A 22,349-nucleotide genomic window follows, 5' to 3' on the forward strand; every position below is an offset into this window, starting at 1 on the left:
TGTGGGGAATCTTCACATTGATTTTTAATTCAATTATATTTTCAATGCTTAGAGCACCTACAACCGTGCTCTTACCAGCGAGCACGGTTGTGGGTCTGACCCCACTTTTTCTGATTGCTCTCTGGCAAGAGCAGAACACCCACAACTGTGCTCTTCCGCAAAGACGAGCACAATTTAATTTAAAATTCAATTAAACAAAAACATTTCCATAATATTAAAATTCATTAAAAAAACTAAATAATATTACAAATGATAAATAAAATAAAAATGACATAATTAAAATCCTAAAAATTAAAAATTACATAATTAAAATACTAAAAATAAAAAAAAAATCACTACTCGTTGCCGAATTTCGCCCACATGTGTTTGATTAGGTCTTCTTGTAGCTCAATGTGGGTTCGGGTATCGCGCATTATGTGCCTTGTCTCGATCCTCTGGCCCACCGTCGTATGCACACCTCGGCGTGGGGGAGACCTCGCGGTTGAGCTTCCGGCTTCATCCTCATCGTAGAAGCTAGCCGCCCTCAGTCCTTCGTCGGCTATGATCATGTTGTGTAAGATAATACACGTGTACATGATGTCGGCGATATTATTCACGTACCAGAGCCGAGCCGGGGCATTCACAATGTTGAATCGGGCTTGAAGGACCCCAAAGGCTCTTTCGACGTCTTTCCGCGCTGACTCTTGACGCTGCTCAAAAACAACCCGTCTCGGGTCGTGTGGGTTGCTGAGCCTCTTCTCGAAAGTCGGCCACCTTGGGTAGATACCATCGGCGAGATAGTAACTCATGTGGTATGTATTTCCGTTGATGGTGAAGTCGATCGCCGGTGCTACATCATTCATCACATCATTGAAGAGTGGTAAAGAATAGAGCACATTCAAGTCGTTGCTGGATCCGGTAACGCCGAAATATGCATGTCAAATCCATAGGCGGTAGTCGGCGACCGCCTCAAGGATAAGTGTTGGGCCGCCGCCTTTGTCACCGCTTAGGTGAAATCCATTTGAGGTTTTGAGTGAGAGATGAATGTGTAGATAGTATGTATGAGAATTATGAATGAGACATGATTTGATGTGATAAATGGATGATTAATGTGTGTATTTATAGATGATTTTGGGAAAAAAATTTAAAAAAAATCAATAAATTTTAGAAAAATGGGCAAAAAAATGGCCATATTTTTGGGATTTGGAAAATATTTTTTTTAATAATTTTTAAAATTAAATACCCAATTTTAAAAAAATAAAAATAAAAATATTCAAAGGCAACGACTATGTCGTTGCCCAATCGCGTGCCGCCACGTCACCTGCTCGCTGGCACGGACGTGCTCGATGCATCGAGCAGCGCCGTACCAACGGCGCGAGCGCAGCAGCGGACGACCTCCTCCGTGCCGCTGGCACGGACGGACGGTCCGTCCTGATGCTCTTACACCCAAATCCAGTGCATCAAAACAAAAATAATTGACAACAAATAATATATTAATGAAAATAGATAGATTCCCCTTCGCCCATTTCAACTCATGTGTTATTCTCCGTTTTCCCCCAAATCCCAATTCTCCTTCAATCACATCTTCTGATCAGACATGGTTTCCCCTGAGAACACGAATTGGCTCTACGATTACGGAATCGAGGATATCACTGTCCCCGAAGGAAATTTCGCCGCTCCCAATTCTGGATTTTCCTGGCCCGTTCAAACCCTCACTGCCTCCACAAATGCAAGGTGCTGCTGTTTTACTCTTAATTTCGGCCTTTGTAGCTCATGTTATTCTTCTAATTCATATAATTTCGGCTCTTTTCGAGGTTTCTGATGTCTTTTTTTTTTCTGAAATTCGCTTCGGTGCTTTGTGGTTATCTGATTTTTTGGGATTAGGTGTTTTTTTTCGTGTTTTCAGATCAAAGTTTTGTTTTCGTGATTAAGGTGTATATTTCTAATCTTGTTTCTTCCTTTCTTCCATGTTTTATTTCATTTTTTCTTCATTGATAGTTACCTACTTAACCTTGTTTAGAAGATATTAGAACCTAGATCACTGAACCTTTACAACTATGAAATCCGAATCGTCTTCTTACATCAACTGTGAAATGTCCTAACTTTGATTTTGTGACGGTAAATATGTGGTCCAATATGTTGGTATCTTTACACATCACCTGCTCTAAAATCAACAGCAGTCGTACATAGTTCTCATTTTCCTTTGCGACTACGAGGCTGTTATCAATTTTGTAAATTTTCAGAATGGATCTTCATGCCACCCTTTGAAAAAGTCTTCCCGTTCACTGCACATGGGCCATGGGGAAATTACAACATGGAGCCTACTGTAATAGTTTTCACTGTTACAGATTCACAACCATCTTCTACTAATTGGCAATTGCATACACCAATGTTTCTGTCTGTTCTTTCTTGAGGGGATTAGCAGAGTCTTCTTAAAATATTTTGGGTGCTGGAGGGTAGAGAAACAAAGGAAAATAGAATGGGTTGAAATCTAAGGTTGGTTCATTCTCTATTCGAAGAGTCGTCCAATTGATTGGTTCATCTTTTTACCAAACTGTAATAAATGGGGTTCAAATAATTTGAGGCAGTTAATTGGAAAAACTGTTTATTGAATGGGTAATTTATAGGAGGCTTATTATCTTTAAGAGGCTTTAGTGGTACTCGTTATTCATGCACTTTTTTGGGTAACTCTAGCTACTTTGCAGCTGTGCCAAAACTACAATTTGTTGTGCTTCCCAAATCATGGATTTGCATACATTCTCTCAGTTGGTTGAATTTGTTTGTTTATTTCAATAGAATTTTTGTTTTGTTATTGATAATGGTTAGAATAGATGATTTGCTTTGCATTTTTTGCTAATGCATTTGGTTTTTCCAGTTGAAGAATATAAGATACTCCATATTACTAGCCTACTTGAACAGTTAAACTTCAACTTTTCTCTATACTCGTATTGGTGTATTGTCTTTCAAGTTTCAAGCCATAAACTAAGTTGGGACTCGGTCGGCATAGGAATCACTGTAGAAATGACTTCACATGGTTTGTATTCATGATATGTGTCATGTGAATACAATAAGTTGGGTGTTTTTGTTTCTCTTTCACTTGAGAATTATTTTCTGGTGTGTATTTCCTATTTCTGTTTTATCTACTTCTAGTATTGCTAGTAAGTTCCATTATAGAATTAAATTTAAGTCATTTGTTCAAATCCAGATATGCTGTGTCTACAAAATTTGTAATATGTCAATGAATTGAGGTTCATAGTGTTCATTCCTGGGAATCTTGTTGTATGATGTACTAGTGTCATACTACTATTTATTAGCTTACTTTTGTGTGAATTGTCCTTATTGAAGTTCTGATGGTCTAATACAAACATGGAATTTTTGTCTCTTATGTTTCTGCAAATCAACAGCCAAAAATGAAAATTGAAACAATTGATACAAGTACTTACTGAAAGGATGATGTGTTTAGGGTATGAGTTGGAAGGCTTTTTGACAGAAAACGTATATCGTAGACCTGTTTATTAATGTCAAGGAAAATTATTTTATGTGATTGTGGATGTGTCGTACACTATAATCTGTTACTGATTTATTATCGGGTTTTTTAATGTATTCATAGTGTTGAAATTGATGGATCATTTGGAGAATCTGACTCACTGAAGGAAACTGGGTCCAAAAAAAGGTATAAAGCTTTCTTGGTTTGTGAGATTGATTGGTCTGAATTTTGGCCAAGCTTTGTGACTTTTGAACTTCACTATGTACTGTACTAATTGACTATTCTGCCAAACTATAAATCAGCTAACTCTTATATTTTTCACAGGGCTAGAACTGAGACATGTGCTGTATCAAGCTCCAAAGCATGCAGGGAGAAACAACGGAGAGACAGGCTAAATGACAAGTAATTCTTCTCTACACTTGTTTGACCATACTGGTTTTCTGTTTGGCTTGTTTCCTTCAGTAACTTTGGTTGCCTATTCTCTAGGTTCATGGAACTAGGTGCTCTTCTCGAGCCAGGGAGGCCTCCTAAAACTGATAAAGCTGCCATCTTGGTCGATGCTGTCCGAATGGTAACTCAGTTAAGAAGTGAAGCTAAGAAGCTGAAAGACTCAAATTCGAATCTACAGGAGAAGATCAAGGAGCTCAAAGTAAGACCACCTGTTTTTGGGTATGATTATCCAAGGCAGCGGCTAATCATCTAACTCGTGATATACTATTCCGTGATGATTTCTGTAGACCGAGAAGAACGAGCTTCGTGATGAAAAGCAAAGGTTAAAGGTGGAGAAGGAGAAGCTGGAGCAGCAGCTTAAGACAATGAGTGCTCCCCAACCCGGCTTTTTGCCAGCTAACCCAAGCATGCCCGCTGGTGGTAACAAGTTGGTGCCAATCATCAGCTACCCTGGCGTCGCCATGTGGCAGTTCATGCCACCAGCAGCCGTTGATACGTCTCAGGATCATGTGCTGCGCCCACCGGTTGCCTAAGAGGGCGGTCTGTTGACATGCTTATCGCGGTTTCATTGTTTGCCTGTGCTTGACTATTACCTTTTGTTGAACCTGTTTTACTTGGATAATGTTGGACTAGAGATTGTGAATTTGTCAAACTTTCTTATCGTAGTGAAGTTTATTGCTTCTCCTGATGCCGTAACTCTGTATGCATAGTTAAAAAACTAGTATCATTTAGATGTCGTATATCCAATTGACACATGACATGCTATATAAGATGCTACAAATTTATGTGTGTATATATAAATTTGCCTCTTTGTTGCTAGTTCTTGAGATAAGTCAGTGTTGCGGATGTTGGAAATGAGCCGAGTGGAGCCAAACGCTGTCCAGATTTCTTTTCCAGCTCGAGTTCAGCTCATCCGAGATCGAGCTTTGCATTCAATATTCAAGCTCAAGCTTGGCTCATTAAATAAAGCTCGGCCAAATTGGATAGTATTAGTGTCAAAAAAAGAAATGTTTCACTTAGGTTAGGACATCCGAAAAATGATACACCTCACTAAGGTTGGAACCGAGTAATTACCACTTTTACTTTCTTCAAGTGCCAAAACAGCTTCCAAACTCCAAATCAACTTCCAAACCATCAAGAATTGAGAATTCCACTCTCTACTAAAATGTGCAACAAATAACTAGTTCCTCTTCATGATCTTCATTCACCAATCAATGTCACATACTAAATCTCTTTGAGCACACGTAATGCAACAATTAAAATGAGCCACGACCTAAAAAATTCGAGCTAGACATAATTTATTGTTTGGACAAGAGACATGACTTAGGATTTTTCGAAAACAATACATATGCATCATAAATGATGATAATTTATTTGGATAAATATAATTTAATTATCACAAAATCCTAAAGCATATATTCTCTGGTTGAAACAGCAACTTCTGTCTATTTTCCAGGCGCGACGGGCGACATAAGTTGTACATTGAAAACAGATTGTTGCTTTAATTTTTAAAAAATTACTCCTTATGTTCCTAATAAATGTGATAGAAAATGAATTGAGAAAGTTAGTGGCAGTGGATTGTAATTTTATATAATGGGTTAATGAAATGTGAGATCTAATACCAAAAATGATAAAAGTGAAAGGTGACAAATTTTTAGGGATAGACGAAAATATAGAAATATGTGATAAATTTTCAGTGATGGAGGGAGTATTGTGTTACTTATTTTAAATTATAGAAGGTTGCTGATTGAACCTTTTTTCCCTTCCAACTTTTATATAAATATTTGTTTTCCGCACATTTCATCCATTTATCTTCATTTATCAATCCAAATATCTTCCATCTTGCAATTATCTTCCATTTTCCCCGTTCATATAACAACAAACAGATCTATACGATTCATTCAACCTCCGACACAATGATATCTTACATTTATATGTCAATTTTTAATATGCGACGATTGACTTGATCTTACCTATTTGATTAACTTGTATTCCCTCCGTCCCAATTAGAGTGAACCATCTTTTTACAATGTTCTACTCAAAATGACACATTTTTTTAAAAAAGAGCATCATTCTCACTAATTTCTTTCTTTTTCACTTTATTCTCTCCACTTAACTCACAATACATAAAATATTGTGCGAAATAAAAATGCTCTATTTAGAATGAGACGAAGGGAGTATTTTATTACTATATTTAAATTATCTAGAGGATATGCACAAACTAACTTCCAGGTGATATTATCTTGTTTGTTTACTTATAAAATACTCTCCACGTCCCATAAAAATATGTGTAATTTTCATTTTTAAAAAGTTATATCAATTAAATAATATAGGTTCCATTATCCACTAACTCTAATAAAATGAAAAACACTGTATTTGTTGAGATATACTTCCTCCATCACACAAAAGATGATGTACTTGTAAAACGCGACGAGATTTTAGGAGGTTTTATTTTGCGTGTTAGGTGTAAAGAGAAAATATAATATTTATAATATTGTGATTGAGAACTTTTTTCTAAAATAGAATGTGACACAAATTAAAGGGGAAGGTGAGACATCTTTCATGCGAGGAGGGAGTAGTATTCAAGAACTGATCAGAAGCATGGGAGAGTTGTGTATGTTGGAAACCCAAAATGGCTACTGTCACCTATCATTTGCAACATGTTACGGTCTTGATCAGACGCATGTTAAGTTTGTGGTTTAAGACCAAATCAAGCTTATGAATGAAACAGAGAAGATAGCAATACATTGCAGACATGAAGTTTATATACATATTGAAGCAGAACTATTATTAGTGTAATCATCTGATAAATTTCCTTTACATCGGTCAGAATGTAAAATGAACAAAAGGTGCACACTTCCACAATCAATCCAAAGCATCTAGTGTTCGCTTCACTCTCTATATCCATTTTCCCACAGAATAAAAGAATATCACCACACCTGAGGAGACACAACATTAAAGATTAATCGGGCCGAGCCTAGTCTCCCCCGCGATACCCAGTTAATAATCCCAACCTAAGATAGATCAACATGATGGGGGGCAGGGAGAAAAACAAATTCAAAAAAATGGACCACTAGCACAAGCAGCACAAATCTTGTCAACATACCTGGTGCTGGGCTGACAAATTAATAATACTATTCGAAACGAAACTAGTCCATAATCACAACAATCAAACAGATTGAGGACTCCTACATACACACAATGCTTCCAACAAGATACTCCTTTTTCAGGAATGTGGAGGAATTACCTTAGTCAAACTCATCACCCTCTTCAAACTGGTTCTTCATGTTCGAGCCATCTCTATTATTTACAGATCTAAGTTGGCTCTCCTGTGCAGTCTTTGCTCTAGTATATACAGTCTCCTCTTGCTCGGTGTTAGTTGTTGTGGTATCATTGTTATTTACATAGCCCCTGCTAGTTTCAGTTAATGTCTGGAGACCATCTTGTCCATTTGCATCAAGACCATTGTCCGGTTCATTCCCACCTACAATGCCACAGTTAGCCATGCCATCAAGAGAATCCATAAGGCGCCTGCCGCGAATCTTTCCATTCTCAGAGGAAGTAGACCCCTGAGGCTGAAAGTGACCATTAGTGACTGCACCAGTAGTAGAAACCCTGAATATGAAGAAAGGGAAACATTAATGTAGCCTTTTTAATGAAAAATCTCAAAAATAGAAATTAAAACCAAAATACAGAAGCTACGATTCAGGCTGCCAGAAATCAGGCTCTCTCCACCGGATAAAAACCCAATTAAGCAAGTCATATAAATTATTTTGACAACAATATGCAAGCCTAGATACAGTAAAATTATTTGGGTACACACATTTTTAGGTTTCAAACATTACCTCTCCCGTTGAAATTTAGGATTTTGAAGATAATCAATGATTGGAACCAAGTCTTTTGACCTAGCTTCAAGCATACGAACAGGGAATCTTTCAATTTCAATTTCTCCACCATGATCACCTTCATTTAGGTCATCATTCTGCATAGACTGAAAATAGATCTGCTAACACATACAAAAGAAGACGATATTAACACAACCCTCACCTAATTTCCAACTTAACGATTAGTAACTCAATTCACAATAATAATACCCTACCTCAGATCTGGTCCATACCAGGTTCTGCTTTTGATGCATTTGAAGTTCTGCTTCAGATATATACATATGGTGTTTTTCCTCAGAAACGATATTTTCATTTATTGTTAAACCAGAAACATCAGAAAATGTGCCATTTTCATGTCGCATTATTTCCGGATATACTTTACTGCTATCTGAATTTCCATTTTCACCATAAATATCAACATTATCTCCCCGTTCCTTCCGGTTTTGCTTTTGACAAATATTCCATTTTTGCATTGCCTCAACCATCAATCTTGCATCATAATCAATACCAGATTCACAAGTGAGACTTGCTCCAGGCAAAGCCATCACACCATCCAGAGCAGGAGAACAATGCAGAACATATTGTATCACACTGCCAGATGGAGAGAAAACAAGCAGGTGATAGTTTTTCATCAAGGAACTCTGATCCCCATGCATACCAGCACCTTTGCAGTTGTGGAAAACAGATGCAACTGCCCCAGATAGTGAGCTAGACCGCCCAGTTGCAACTGCAGCAGCACCGTTTACTGTATTTCTCCAACCATTACTTCCGTTTCTTATTCGGCTGACAGCATTAAGGTTAACTGGAGGACCAGATGCACAGACGCTCTGCTGAGTCAGCACCAGCAATCCTGAATTCGGAGATCCATGAACTGCAGGCTTTGTCATCAAGCTGGATCCCCTGTTTCTTGCACTGGAATGAGAATCAGAAGACTGAAAATTAACTAAACCCCCAGATACAGATATAGCAAAAAGATGACTCGTCCCTCTTAAGGAACTGATCATAATCCACTGGCTGTCACTACTAAAACTTATGTCCTGTATAACCTGCAAAAGTAATAGAAGGTATTAGATTTTATCCCCTAAAGAAGTTCACAACATTCAAGAGGGATTCATCTTACAGCATTGGTCAGACCACGTTGCAGCCTGTAAAGATGGACATGGGAAGCAGCTCCAGATGAGTCGGGCATTATACGAAAGACATTAATATTGTGACCCTGAACTGAGGCAGTCACTAAGAGAACACCACTTGGATCAAAGCACAATGACAAAATGGGGCTTTTATGTGCCTTGAACTGTGCAATTACATCTTTGCTTACAATATCTCTGACGACAACCTGTATAATTAGAAAAGCTAAAACTGTAAAAAGTGCAAGCATTGCACATCAGTGCAGAAAGATACACCTAAACCAGCTCCCCAGATGCTTAAGTAGGAACTTTGTGCGAGTATATCAATGCCAGAAAATACAAAACAACATGCAACAGTTAAATAAATATGCTTGGTTACAAAATGCACAGTAATAATTTTGTATTATTCACTGTAATTAAAGGTTTTGCTTAAGAGATTCACACGCTATTCAATATAAACTAAATACAGCATACCATCCCAACATTGTGTGCATCAGGTGAATGTCCATTAGCAACGCCATTGACCTTAAGACGACCACTCCCTGATTGAAAATTGTTGGCTTCAGGATACAGATCAGAATAGTACCTTGACAGCTTCTTATACCCCATATCCCCCAATGTAGCAATACCAGCAGCAAGTTGTTTGCTTGACTCTCGGGCAAGATGTCCGACAAGACTTCCATTCAAAGAGTGAGAAGGTACATTTGGTGAGGGACTGACATGTTGAGGACTCACACGTCGAGCAGTAGAAATTGCAACTTGACTCCCACTGTAAGCCATCCACCGGGGTCCCACAGCAAGGGGTCCAACACCTATATTTCCAGTTCCACTTGGCACTGGATTTGTAAGGATTGTATATTCTCTCTCGAGTGAAGAAGCATTAAGACAATGTATCTGTAACAAAATCATATCAGATTCAAAACAAAGACCAAGAATAATATGACTTGCAGATTAACATACAAAACCAATCAAGTGTTGGCCGAGTAGAACACACCTGATTTGATTGTAACACAGCAACAACTCGAGAACTGCATCGCACTAAGTGGACAACGGACCGAAATCTTAAGAGATGTACGTACGACTGAGATTTGAAGGAATAGAACCAGACTACTGTTGGCATACAAGTACCATTAACTGAACCATTGCTGTGTTGGACCATCCCATTACTAAGGGCTGATCCCTCAGGAACATTAATATCACCGGAAAAGGATCCATCAGCACAGATCACCAGCAAGGGGCGACTGTCAGCAAATTTGTCCGCAGGTTCATTTGATGCCAAAGGTTTTGGTAAAACTTGCATAAATGAAACAGGGCCATCATGCCTTGATACTATATTACGCACATTGTCTGCAGCTTCAACATCCCAGATCTGAAACCCATAACTGAAGCCTAGCAACAGAACTTGACGTGAATTACCTTTTTCAAGCTCTAGTTTGTCAAACCCAGCCCAGGAAATCTAAAATTGGAAATATGAAAAATAGGTTAGTTTTATCCGAAAACAATTTCAACTCCAAGACCACTGACTAACTAATCAAATCAGGACGTGTTTGAAAAGGATGTTGCGAAGAATTAACATATATTAGCCTGGCAATCTTAGCTATCATCCTAAGTAATCATGGTGACAACTCCAAACAAGAAGACTGGGTCATCTCCCAAAAAAAAGCAGTGTTACTACAAGACCGACCAAGGTCGGCAGGAACAACAAACTTGACATTGGCATCCTGTTTTATTTTACTACAAAATTGAAGCCTTGCAAATTTTGCTGAAGTACACTACAGCAAACTAACGAATCTCCATAAATGCTGATTTGAACAACTATGATTTATATAGTAGTGGCTTAAGAGTATAAGATCAATAAGTTACCATGACAATTTCAATTAAACTTATTATAACAATCAGTATTTGATCGCAATAAATTAACCTAATTCAAACAAAATAAAATGCATTAAATAAGATTCCATAAAGGAAAAAATGAATATCAAACCCTTGAATAAGAAGTAATTTCCAAAAACAGATTAACGACACAAATTACATAAGGGTTGAGAAACACTTAATGTCCATTCAGACAACGAAAAAAGTTCCGCCAGCCCAAACAGCCGCAAAAGCAAATCAGTCATAAATTCTTGTCTACTCAGAAGAGAACAGCAGGTTTTGGATAAGCAATGAACAAAAAAAGGAATTAATCTAAGCAATCACACACTGATTAACATTGAAAACACCAAACTAATCAACAAGGTAAGTTTTTCGTATCTCAAGCATATCCCACCTCTATGAGCTATTTAAAGGAAAAACATATTGACTCACAGCGTGTGACTGAGCGACTAAAGCTATTGCAGTTACGAAAGAAACATCTTGTATAAAAACATGACATGAAAATGGAAAGTCGAGTAAGACTGCTGCCAGTGGAACCAGGGTGTTAAGGAAGTATTTGGTGCTTTTTCTTTTTTCTTTCTAACTGGGGGAAGAGGCTGTTGTTAACAGCAAAAAAAATAGACATCAATATTTCTATCTAATCATGGCCACCATATCTTCAACAGTATGTTCATGAGGTTTTACATGTAGATACTGAGATATGACACAGAAAGGGATATGTTCACAGTTTGGAAAAATACCAATGTACACCCAAGACAATGATCAGGACATGTCGTTAGCAACTACATACAGAAATCGAACTGCTCTCAATCAATGTATGTATGCATGCATGCATGCTTTAACAAGTTTTTAAAACAGTAGGTAGAAAAAGTGGCTTCATGTATGTATGTTGACCCTAAATACCAATTGTTACAGAAGCAATTTAATCAACATTAACAAAAAAGGAAGTAGGTTGCAACTTGCTTGCCAAAGTTACAGCTAGTCTAAAAGTTGGCACAACAAACTTCACAATCCAAGAAGTAACAATAATCAGTAAGCAAGCATTCAACTATATATACAAGATTTTTACCAACATGTAAAGCCTTTGAATAAACCAAAACTGTAGAAAAGCAAAAAAATCCCCCAAAACCACACCTGATCATGGCTGGTGTCACCATCCCTCTCCACAATCGCCGAAGCAGCAGACGCAGCAGACCTCACAGTGGAGGCGACGGTGGAGGCACCAGATGAAACAATCTTAAGGTAGCTCGAAAAGGCCCTAAACGAATTCGGAAGTATCCCGTTATTAACTCTACCCCGCGGCACCACTGATCCACTATCACCACTTTTCTGGCTATGATTCCTCATCCCCAAATGGAGCAAACAATCCTAAAAAACCAATCCCCACAACGACACACCGCGCTTAACCCCCTCACCACGATCATAACCTCCGGAAAACTTGCCCCTTCTTATACCGATAAAAACAAATACTCCGGCTATTATCAAAGCCCTCCACCAACAGGTGTCTGCATCTTCAGCTACCAACTCAAAATCCCACCAGAAACAAAAAAAACAATTCGATTACACTTGCAACACCTTATCTTCGCTTTCTTCACAATAATCACAACCACCAGAAAAAGCACAAGTTGCCAAAAATAACAGATTCTGATCGTATAAAATTCAACTGCAGCACACAACAAAATCCCTTAAAAACTCCTCTGTTGAGTGCGCTCTTTTTTTCCTTTTCCTGTATCTATCTACCTCTATCTATGATCACAAACGCAAATACCAGATAAAAATGAAAGAATTTCTACGATCAACTAATAAATATATACAAATTAAAAGGTTTTTACAACGAATTAAATCCTTAGGGTTTCGTTGATATTGATAATTGGGAGAAATAAGATGAGTATCGCTGACAACTAGCAGTTCTAGAGAGAGAAGGTAGGAGAGATTGAAGGCATCGGATAATGAATAGGTGTGAAGAAATAAAAAGACGACTCTCTCTCTGGCTTACGTCTCTTTCTGGAATTTAATTCTATTTTGAATTTTTTTTTTAATTAGGAAATTTGAAGAGTTGAGAAGAAGACAACTCCGCCGCACGTCTTCTCCTCTTCTCTGCCAAAAACCGTCTCCCGGTGAAACTGTAATTTACGGGTCGTTCCACGGGGTATTCCGTGTACCGAGGGCTGCGATTGCGACACGTGGAGATTGGGACACGTGTGCGTTTCTGAGGCGATTGGGTTGGTTGGATAGTGGAAAGGATTAGCGGTTGCGAGTTGCGCCGAAGTATAGGTGGAGTAGGGGATTGAAATTGTGATGACGACATGAATTATAAATATGTACAAATAAAAATGGGCATGCCGCATGGGAATCCGATGGGAATGTACGCAGCATTTTCTCTTCTTGGGCAAGCTCGGGCGATATATCTCGCAAGACGATAATATTTAGGGCATCTACCACGTCATCAGTTTTATCTTCCTATACACATCTACAATGGGTCGCCCTAAAGCGCCCTATGCCTTTTATTTTATTTAAATATTTAAATAATAAAAAATTAAGAAAAAACTTCATTTCATATATAAAAATTAATACTCCCTCCGTCCCGTGCTACTCGCACGTTTGCTTTTCGGCTCGTCACAAAGTCCTTACACTATTTATAATTTAAGTTAGAATTAATGCATTTAATTAATATGTTAGTTTAAGTTAAGAGCTCTTTTATTAAGTGATGTCTCATTACACCTAAAATTCTTTTTTAATTATACAAAAAAATCAATCCCAAATTTACGGCCTAAAATGAAAAGTGCGAGTAGCATGGGACGGAGGGAGTACATTATAATACGAATTAAAAAAATACGCAAACTCAACGATGGCGGTTGATCGGCAAAATAGTCTTCAACCAGACGTTGGTGAGCTGCCGCGTGGTCGCGTCGGACAGACGTCCGACGTCGAATAGGCCTGCGGATCTGCTCCGCCGCCGCAGCCTCCTCGCGTTGCAGTTCGAATAAGCATTCTGTCATGGCCTCTTCAACGGCTGCATCTAAGGCTGCCGAGGTCTCCGAGTGCGAACTACCCGACTCCGAGGAGCTAGAACTAGTGGTGTCATCGCCGTGGTTCATTTTGGTATGTGAGATAGGTAGAAATGTGAGAGAGGAGCGAAATGAGAGAGACGAGATGTTCGTATGAACAAGTGAATGATAAACGAGGTTTAAATAGAAAAAAAAAACAAAAAAAAAACGCGTGGCATCGTCCGCGACCATCGTCTGTCGATCCTGCAATGGGGCGCCCGATGGCGCAGACGATGGCCTATCGTCCGCGCTTCAACCGCGGACGATGCATCGGGCATGGGCGTAGGGCGCGGACGATGGCGGGCACCCACAATGGGGCGGACGATGGCGCCCGCGGACGATGGCACGCATCGGGCGTGCTATCGGGCGTCCCATTGTGGATACCCTCAGGGTGTGCACAATAGTGGAATAGGTAACTCATCCAAAAAAAAATAATTTTTTCGCCTAGTCATTACAGTCATGTCTTAGCCACATTAAACTTGTCCAATCACGTCTCACGTTGTTTTTAATTGGACTAGAGTAAAATTAATTGGACATAAATAAATAGAATTGCAATGCAATAAAAAATGAATTGGGATAAGATATTTTATAGAAAAATTTAAAAATTAAAAAGGTAAAAATAATTAAAGAAAATACCGTCGCGGCGGTTGCGCAGCTCGCAATAGACCACCGCGGCACCGCCGTCTCGCCTGCCACCCACCTCCGTCGGATACCCGTTTGTTCCACCTCCGTTGCGGCTCCCCCTGGCTTGCAATTGACCGCCACAGATGATCTATTGCGATTACTCTTATAGCGCACAAAAAATATTTTCTCGGCTCGTAATTAGGTGACATAAGTTGACCTGACTCTGACAAAACGAAATAAATACTACAAAAAGTTGGTAAAAATTGGGTCCTATTTTACTCATATTCATTTCCTTCTAAGTTGTCTTATTTCAATAATACATTTTTTTAAATGTAAATAATAATATAATATATCTACTTTAATTATCATCTACTTTATTTCTCTCGTTTTATTTAATTCACAAAAAACTTAATATCTTGTGTTAAAAACGAAAATTTTGCATTTAGTTGGACAGAGAGAGCATATTAGTTTATACTACCTCCTTCATAAGTTAGTTTCATTTATTTTGGATACGAGATTTAATAATTTAGTGTTTAAACATTAAAGTTAATAAAAAAAATAGGAGAGAGAAAGAGAGAATAAAATAGAAAATATGATAAATATTTTTATAAAAAGATTGATTCAACATGAGACAAAAAAAAGTAATAAAATATTAATGAGATTAGTTAATATTGTGTCTATTACTCAAAATAGTAAACGTTAAAAGAAATATTTAATTGTGAACGAATAAAAAAAGAGGGAGTATATGTTTCATGCGGGATTAACACAAGGCGTGCTATGTACATTTGTCAAATGTTTGGAGTAAATTTGAATATTAGGTAAAGTAGTTAGACTTTGATGACCGACATCTTATATTCTTCATAAGTGTATAACAAGAGGTCAATAAGAATTTGGTTATTTTCTATGTGAAAATAGAGTGGAATGCTTTAAATCTAATATACCTATAAGATAGCGTGCATGATCTTCTCTAATTTTTGTGAGAATATTTTACCTTTAATATTTAATCATTTGGACGTTTTAACGTGTCTCAAACAATCAGATCGAAATGTGCTTCTCTTCCTTGCATAAATGATTGTGGTGCCAAATGAAATAAAGGTAATTCAAGATTCTATTCGAATCCATATGCTCACGTCTTGTTGAATGCACCTGAATTTTGGAAAATACCAATGACTTAGCTAAGATTTTAATGTTAATATTCAAGTCACTACTAATAGTTGTGGTTATTTTTGTAGATGCAATTACATCATGAGCGATAGAAAGCATCTAAGAGGGGTTAATTCTTTTTTTTAAGGATGCTAATGGAATTTCATAAGTTTATTGCATTTTTTATAATCCTCCATATCAGTGTTTTATAGTCCTACCCATTCTGTATTGGGGCACCCTATAGCCCGTCCTATCTTTTTAACAACTATTTTATCTTTTTTTTTTCGTAAATGAATATAATAAAATTGTAAAATATATATTAATTAAATACCACAATTTAAAAAACTTCATTTCATTTAAAAGTTGAAAGAGTACAATATGAAATACTTAAAAACTAAAATTTCCACGGCTGTTACGTGACCAAATTTCTTCAACCATGTCGGTCATGAAGTGAGTATGGTCTTGTTGGTTGCACATTGAGACTTGTGTCACTAGACCCTTATTGTAGCCCAATCGGTAATCCTTGAACGTGGGGTGGGGTCGCCACACCAGAGTTAGGTCCAGCTTCCTTATCATCCTAATCGATGACTCTTGTACCTTGATTATCATGTTTTACGAGATGATGCACTCTATATGTACTTTTTTTCCTAAAAGAAAAGACAACTCGAAAACATTTTTACTATAGCAATCACCTGGGAAATTGAATAAGCAACCGAGGAGGATTTTTACTTCATCATAGTCTAAACTACAAATGAGCAATAAAAGAGTATTTATGTTTGGAATGAAAGTGGCCAAAAATTGGGCTGGAAAATGGCAAATCCATTATCTGCAATAATCCCACCCGGCGAGGTGGATGTGTGTGCTTATTATATTGGGCCAAGGCCAGGAATGAGATGGTATTGGTGGTTGAATTGGGCTGTAGCATCTCATGTTTGAAAGGCTAAAATATGGCCATGAGTGTAATGAAAGAAAAATATATTTATTAATTTTAAATTTTATTTTAATATAAATATAAAAAATAGAGATAATACTACTACTACTAATATTATTATTATTATTATTGTGAAAAACATGAGTATATATTTTATATACCGAGAGATGCATGATACCAAAATAACTCAATATGAATTATGAATCACACATATTTATAATCTACATGCTAGAATTAATCTCTCTTTTTTCGTAATATTTAAATACGAAAAAGATAATTTTGACCTTTGAATTTATGAGACTCACGATTATACTATTTCAAATCTTATATGGAATTCACTTTCTCTCCTTTAAAATAATTTAAAATTTTAAATTTGATATAACTTTTTAAATATAAATTATTTTTTTACAAAAATTATATCAAATTAAAGATAATTTTTATGAAGATTCCAACGAAATCCTAATTGCATATTGTATCAAAGATTGAAAAAATGATATTATAACGTTTATAAAATAATATGGTGTTGTTGATGTTTGTTGTTACTATCTTATTGAATTTTTTTTTGATATTTTGGATGCATAAAATGATATATAAAGTTTATAAAATGATATGGTGTTGTTGATGTTTGTTGTTGTTGTCTTCGTGGAAAAATGACATTTTTGGTACATAAATGATACTTTTGGTGCATAAAATGATATATGACGTTTATTAAATGATATATGACGTTTATAAAATGAGAAGGTATTGTTGATATTTGTTGTTACTATATTCTTGTTTAAATGCTACTCCCTCCGTTCCACTCTGTTACACCTCTTACTCGATTAGACTTAACCAAATAAGTGGTGTCACCTTTCTGGTCAGCTCGATTAACAACTATATAAATACTGCTTATATTATTTTTTTTAAATAAACGGAAACTATTCTACACACATACTATAATATAAACACTAAACCTGGTATGATACAACAACTCTTCATTTCTATACATAACAAAACAACTTCACATTTTTCGATAGATATTTACAACTCCACTATCAAAAGAGAGTTATAACCTTACAACTTCATAACCAATATTTACAACCCAAAAATCCACCTAAGCATGCCACGTATACGTCAACATTACCAGCAAAAAGGGGTGGTGACTTGACACGCGCAGCTGCCAACTAGCGATAACACTCGCTTCAATACTCTGCAAGAGGGGGGAAAAGGGGGTATGAGCTTCGACAAGCTCGTAGTGAAAACGTATTCCAGAATAGAATATCTAAAACTTCAATCTATATTACTATCACAAACTACACTTTATTACCTGGAATGTATCAACGATATCTATTCACAATATATCCGTTATCAATATAAAAATTCATATAACATCCCCAAATAATTTAATCACTTCACACGACCAACATAACCATATAAATCAAATACCAACTGTCAACCAAAGTCGTATGCATCGCCGTATAACACTCTATAACATATAATCATGTCAACTTATCACTTTCTTTCATATAAACAATAGTCATCTATAGCAATTTGAATTATTTCAAGTACATATAACGATCACTCACAAACAACACCTTTAGCCCCAAATATTGCTTAGTGAAAGACACGGTACACGGACACTATAGCCCGATAAGGGCTTCTGTAACACATATATCCGCTTGGCACTCTATATCTCTTCTATAGCCTATTACAAGGCATCATCTGGCACTATAACCCGTATAGGGTACATATCATATAGACCAATGCTTCGGTTATCCAGAAGCCGAATGGTCAACATGTGTGCAGTACTGCTGTCCTATGGCATGCCAACTATACCCTGTGACTCACTTAAGCAAAAAGGGTAACACATATTTCTCATATCACTTTTCACTTTTCATGTTGATCATCACATATAAACTTGTAAGTCACTTTGCATAACACATGTCCATTCACAATTTCAAGATATAACACCCATCAATCTCATGATTCTCACAATCATACTAAAGCTATATCACACGTACATCCACACCACATAACTACATAGTAATATTTACTGGAGTTAAAGACACTAAACTCTAGAGTATGCGTACACTACCTGTACACGTCACAAAAAACCTTTTTACTTGTTTACTCAACCTTGGACCGGTTCCTTTCCTTTAGCACTTGTGCTTGCACCGTGTTCACCTAGGTTTAAAATAGCCACATATACACTTCATAAATAAATATTTAAAGAACAAATATGGAAGCCAAAATATCACATCTATCTATCTCCCTTTTATCATAAAAACCTCTATTCTCAACTTTTAAAGCTTTAAAAATATTGACTGCATTACATCATCTTCATAAAATAAACTGACTTAGCTCGGAGATAACTAGGGGTCGAGCCCTACACCAAAATAAACCTCTAGGTATCTATTTTAATTACAAAAAAGGTTATCCTCAAAATTCCAAGAGATTAGGGAGTTATGAACGTTTTACTACAGTCTGCCAATTTGAGACAGATTCTGACGACTGTTTAACATGAATTTTTTAAAATAGCAAACATTGATGAAATGCTCTGAAATTTTGCAGGCATCTTCCCAAGACCTGATAGTATGCATAAAAACTTTTAGAACATAAATTCTAGCATGTTAAGGTAGCCGAAAATGATCAGTACAACAGCACCAGAATAGCCTACATACAAGCTATTTTCTATTTGTGTGTCATTGGGTAATTTCCCCAAACACTTCATGCTCAACAACAAGATTACATGGTTTTAGTCCAATTATGATTCATCTCCAACAATTGAAATCCTCAATTCAAGAACCCTAGACTTTGGTCCCAACATAATCACCAATCAAACTATTTTCACACTTCAATTATGCTAGAAAACTCTAATACATGCCTATTCCATCACAACATTCAATCAAAAATCCAAACTTTAAAGATTGAACAACAATGCAAAATTGATTCTTTTCTTCCTATTCAACTTAGGCATGAATTCATTCAATTTAACATCAATACTTTTCTTAGAAACAAGATTGAAGAACTTAGGGAAAAATCTAACCTTTGATTCCAACTATTTTTGAGACTGTAAGAGTGGCAGTGAAGGTTTTCAAGAGAGATGAGAATATGTGGGAGAGGGAAGGAGAAGGAAAGAGGAAGTCTTTTTCTTTATTCTCATTTCCAACTCTTTTATCATTTATAATTATAATTACTATAATTCTCTCCTAAAATTCCCCATCAATACACGTTTCTTTCCACCCATCCATCTATTAATCAATTTTCTTATTTTCTAATATTAATCATATATATACCTATATATATATAATCTATAAAATCTCGTGCAGAATTAGAAATGCTCCATTTGGAGTGGGACGGAGGGAGTATTTTTTTTGTGCATAAAATGATACGTTTGATGCAAAAAATGATATACTACTTATAAATGATACGGCGTTGTTGATGTTGTTGTTATTGTCTTCTTGGAGAAATGGTACTTTTGGTGCATAAATATATAAAGTTTATTAATTACATGGTGGTGTGATGTTTGTTATTACTGTATTATTGAAAAAATGATACTTTTTTGCATAAAATGATATATAGTTGAGAAGTTAAAATGATACTCTCTGTGCAAAAAAATGATATATAACGTTTATAAAAGAGTGAACTACAAAAATGGTCCCTGGACTAAGGGTTTATCTCGCCCATAGTCCCTGGACTTTAAAAATATCGTCAGACATCCCTGAACTAATGGTTTATCTCAAAAATGGTCCTTTTGCCATTTTTTGATATGAAAATACCCTTTTAAGGGTTTGGGCAATTTGGTCTTTTTACACTTTTAACATTTTAAATCTGATATTATTTCAGTAATGTACTAAATCTGATATTATTTCAAAATTATCATTCTTCTTCCCTTTTGTCATCCTTCACTTTGTTTCTTTATTTCAATATTAGATTTAATTTATAAAATTAAATTTTAAATTTAGATTTTTAAATATCAATAAATTTTTATTAATTATTAAAATTATTAAATAACAAAAATTAATAGTTTTAATCAATATTTGATAGTGTCTAATAGTTAATCAATAAGATAAACCGACGCCAACTTAGTTTTAATCAATGTTTAGTAGTTTTAATCATAAATATATCATATAACACGATTATTTTGAAATAAATATGTATCTAATGTAAGACTAAATATAATTTTTATTTATTTATTTGAAAACAATCAAAATTAACTAGAAAATTTAAACAAAATAATCCTATATAAAAATTTTAGTAGTATCAAATTTTTAGTCAACTTCATAATATATAATCACAAGCAATTATAACAATCGAACGAAGGCTAAGTAGAATAGCTCTTATTTTTCCATCATGATTAATATTATTTTTCCGTACTTCTTCGATTCAACTGAATAGTATATTAAATAACAAAAATTAATAGTTTTAATCAATATTTATAGTGTCCATGAATTAATAATTTTAATTAATAGAAATTTATTGATATTTAAAAATCTACATTTCGAATTTATTTTTATAAAATTAAATATAATATTGAAATAAATAATCAAAGTGAAGGATGACAAAAGGGAAGAAGAATGGTAATTTTGAAATAATATCAGATTTAGTATATCACTGAAATAATATTACATTTAAATTGTTAAAAGTGTAAAAAGACCAAATTGCCCAAACCCTCGAAAGGGTATTTTTCATATCAAAAAATGGCAAAAGGACCAATTTCGAGATAAACCATTAGTCCAGGGATGTCTGGCGATATTATTAAAGTTCAGGGACTATGAGCGAGATAAACTCATAGTTCAGGGACCATTTTAGTAGTTCACTCTTTATAAAATCATATGGTATTGTTGATGTGTTTGGTTATTGTTTTGAAAATGAAATAATAATTTGAGGGATTAAAAATAATATTTTTATGTCATAAAAATGATGCATTCCTTTTATAAAATGATATAGTTTTACTATCACACAAAAACAATATCACTGTTTGTACATTGTAGTATATTTTTGTAGCCTTTGATATAATACCATGAAATTAAGATTTCATTATTAGATATGTAATATGAAGAAAAATGATATCATAGCACACAAATTTTTCCGGCAAAGTTGACGTGCAATAATTGCTTAATGCGTACCATTCTCTTCGTCTTAGAAAGAGCTATATGTGGGTATCTTACAAGTCTCAATCAAAGTTTGGTAGAGAAAGTTATGACCATTCTACTAACATTGCTTAGTGTAGTCAAAGCTGACTGGAATTTAGGCGGAAATTCAAGAAATGAAATAAAATATTGCTTGTGAAGCCAAATCTTTTCTGTTACTTAGATGACATGAAAATTACCATGTCTAAACTTTTTTAAGTCTATATATACACCTCATAACCTAATTCATTCAGACATCACCACTCCTAGGGGAGCCTCCAAGACTCATCTCTCTTTACTCCAACCTTACTTTCTTCATTCTATATTTTACGCATAAAATTTCTCCATCTTTCATTCCATCATCATCGTCATCATTCTTGGAGATTGGAGCAATGCAAAAGAAGACTGAAGACCACATTCGATTCTACCTTGTGTTTGTTTGCTTTACTTTATGCCTAGTACGTCAATTTGTTACTTGTCTATGAGTAGCTAAACTATAAGAATTTTAGGGATTTGATAGTAGTACTTATGTTTATTTAATTCAGTTATTTTTATTCTAATACTTCATTTACTTCGTTCAATCTTTTGTATAATGCTTCAAGTTTTGTGACACATAATCTTGTTGCTTTATTGGTACGTGGAGGAATAGAGAGAGGATCTATATGTTAAATTAGGACTGATGACACAATAGTTA

General features: G+C 35.6%; 2 protein-coding genes and 1 long non-coding RNA gene across 4 annotated transcripts; 1 reads left to right on the forward strand and 2 right to left on the reverse strand.

Moving 5' to 3' along the window:
* The first annotated feature begins 1,480 nt into the window (after positions 1-1,480).
* LOC121787967 (transcription factor ILR3-like) lies at positions 1,481-4,612 on the forward strand. The gene is made up of 5 exons (XM_042186819.1): positions 1,481-1,713; positions 3,590-3,652; positions 3,791-3,868; positions 3,953-4,115; positions 4,204-4,612. The coding sequence occupies exons 1-5, from the start codon at positions 1,577-1,579 to the stop codon at positions 4,447-4,449; spliced, it is 687 nt and encodes a 228-aa protein (XP_042042753.1). The 5' UTR covers positions 1,481-1,576; the 3' UTR covers positions 4,450-4,612.
* Positions 4,613-6,639: 2,027 nt separating this feature from the next.
* LOC121787194 (autophagy-related protein 18f-like) lies at positions 6,640-12,861 on the reverse strand. 2 transcript variants are annotated; one of them, XM_042185857.1, is made up of 8 exons: positions 11,934-12,861; positions 9,922-10,383; positions 9,402-9,821; positions 8,921-9,136; positions 8,016-8,846; positions 7,762-7,922; positions 7,164-7,531; positions 6,640-6,855 (listed from the first exon to the last, which is right to left on the reverse strand). In XM_042185857.1, the coding sequence occupies exons 1-7, from the start codon at positions 12,144-12,146 to the stop codon at positions 7,165-7,167; spliced, it is 2,670 nt and encodes an 889-aa protein (XP_042041791.1). In that variant the 5' UTR covers positions 12,147-12,861; the 3' UTR covers positions 6,640-6,855; position 7,164. The 2 variants fall into 2 exon arrangements, with proteins under 2 accessions (XP_042041791.1, XP_042041792.1); XM_042185858.1 differs by having other exon boundaries at positions 7,762-7,919; positions 11,934-12,859.
* A 4,549-nt stretch (positions 12,862-17,410) lies between these two features.
* LOC121786541 lies at positions 17,411-19,673 on the reverse strand. Its single transcript, XR_006047214.1, has 3 exons — positions 19,570-19,673; positions 18,619-18,707; positions 17,411-17,733 (listed from the first exon to the last, which is right to left on the reverse strand). It is a non-coding gene; the product is annotated as an uncharacterized LOC121786541 (long non-coding RNA).
* Positions 19,674-22,349: the final 2,676 nt, after the last annotated feature.

The sequence above is a fragment of the Salvia splendens genome, chromosome 22, assembly GCF_004379255.2.
Source record: "Salvia splendens isolate huo1 chromosome 22, SspV2, whole genome shotgun sequence".
NCBI classification, from domain to species: Eukaryota; Viridiplantae; Streptophyta; class Magnoliopsida; order Lamiales; family Lamiaceae; genus Salvia; species Salvia splendens.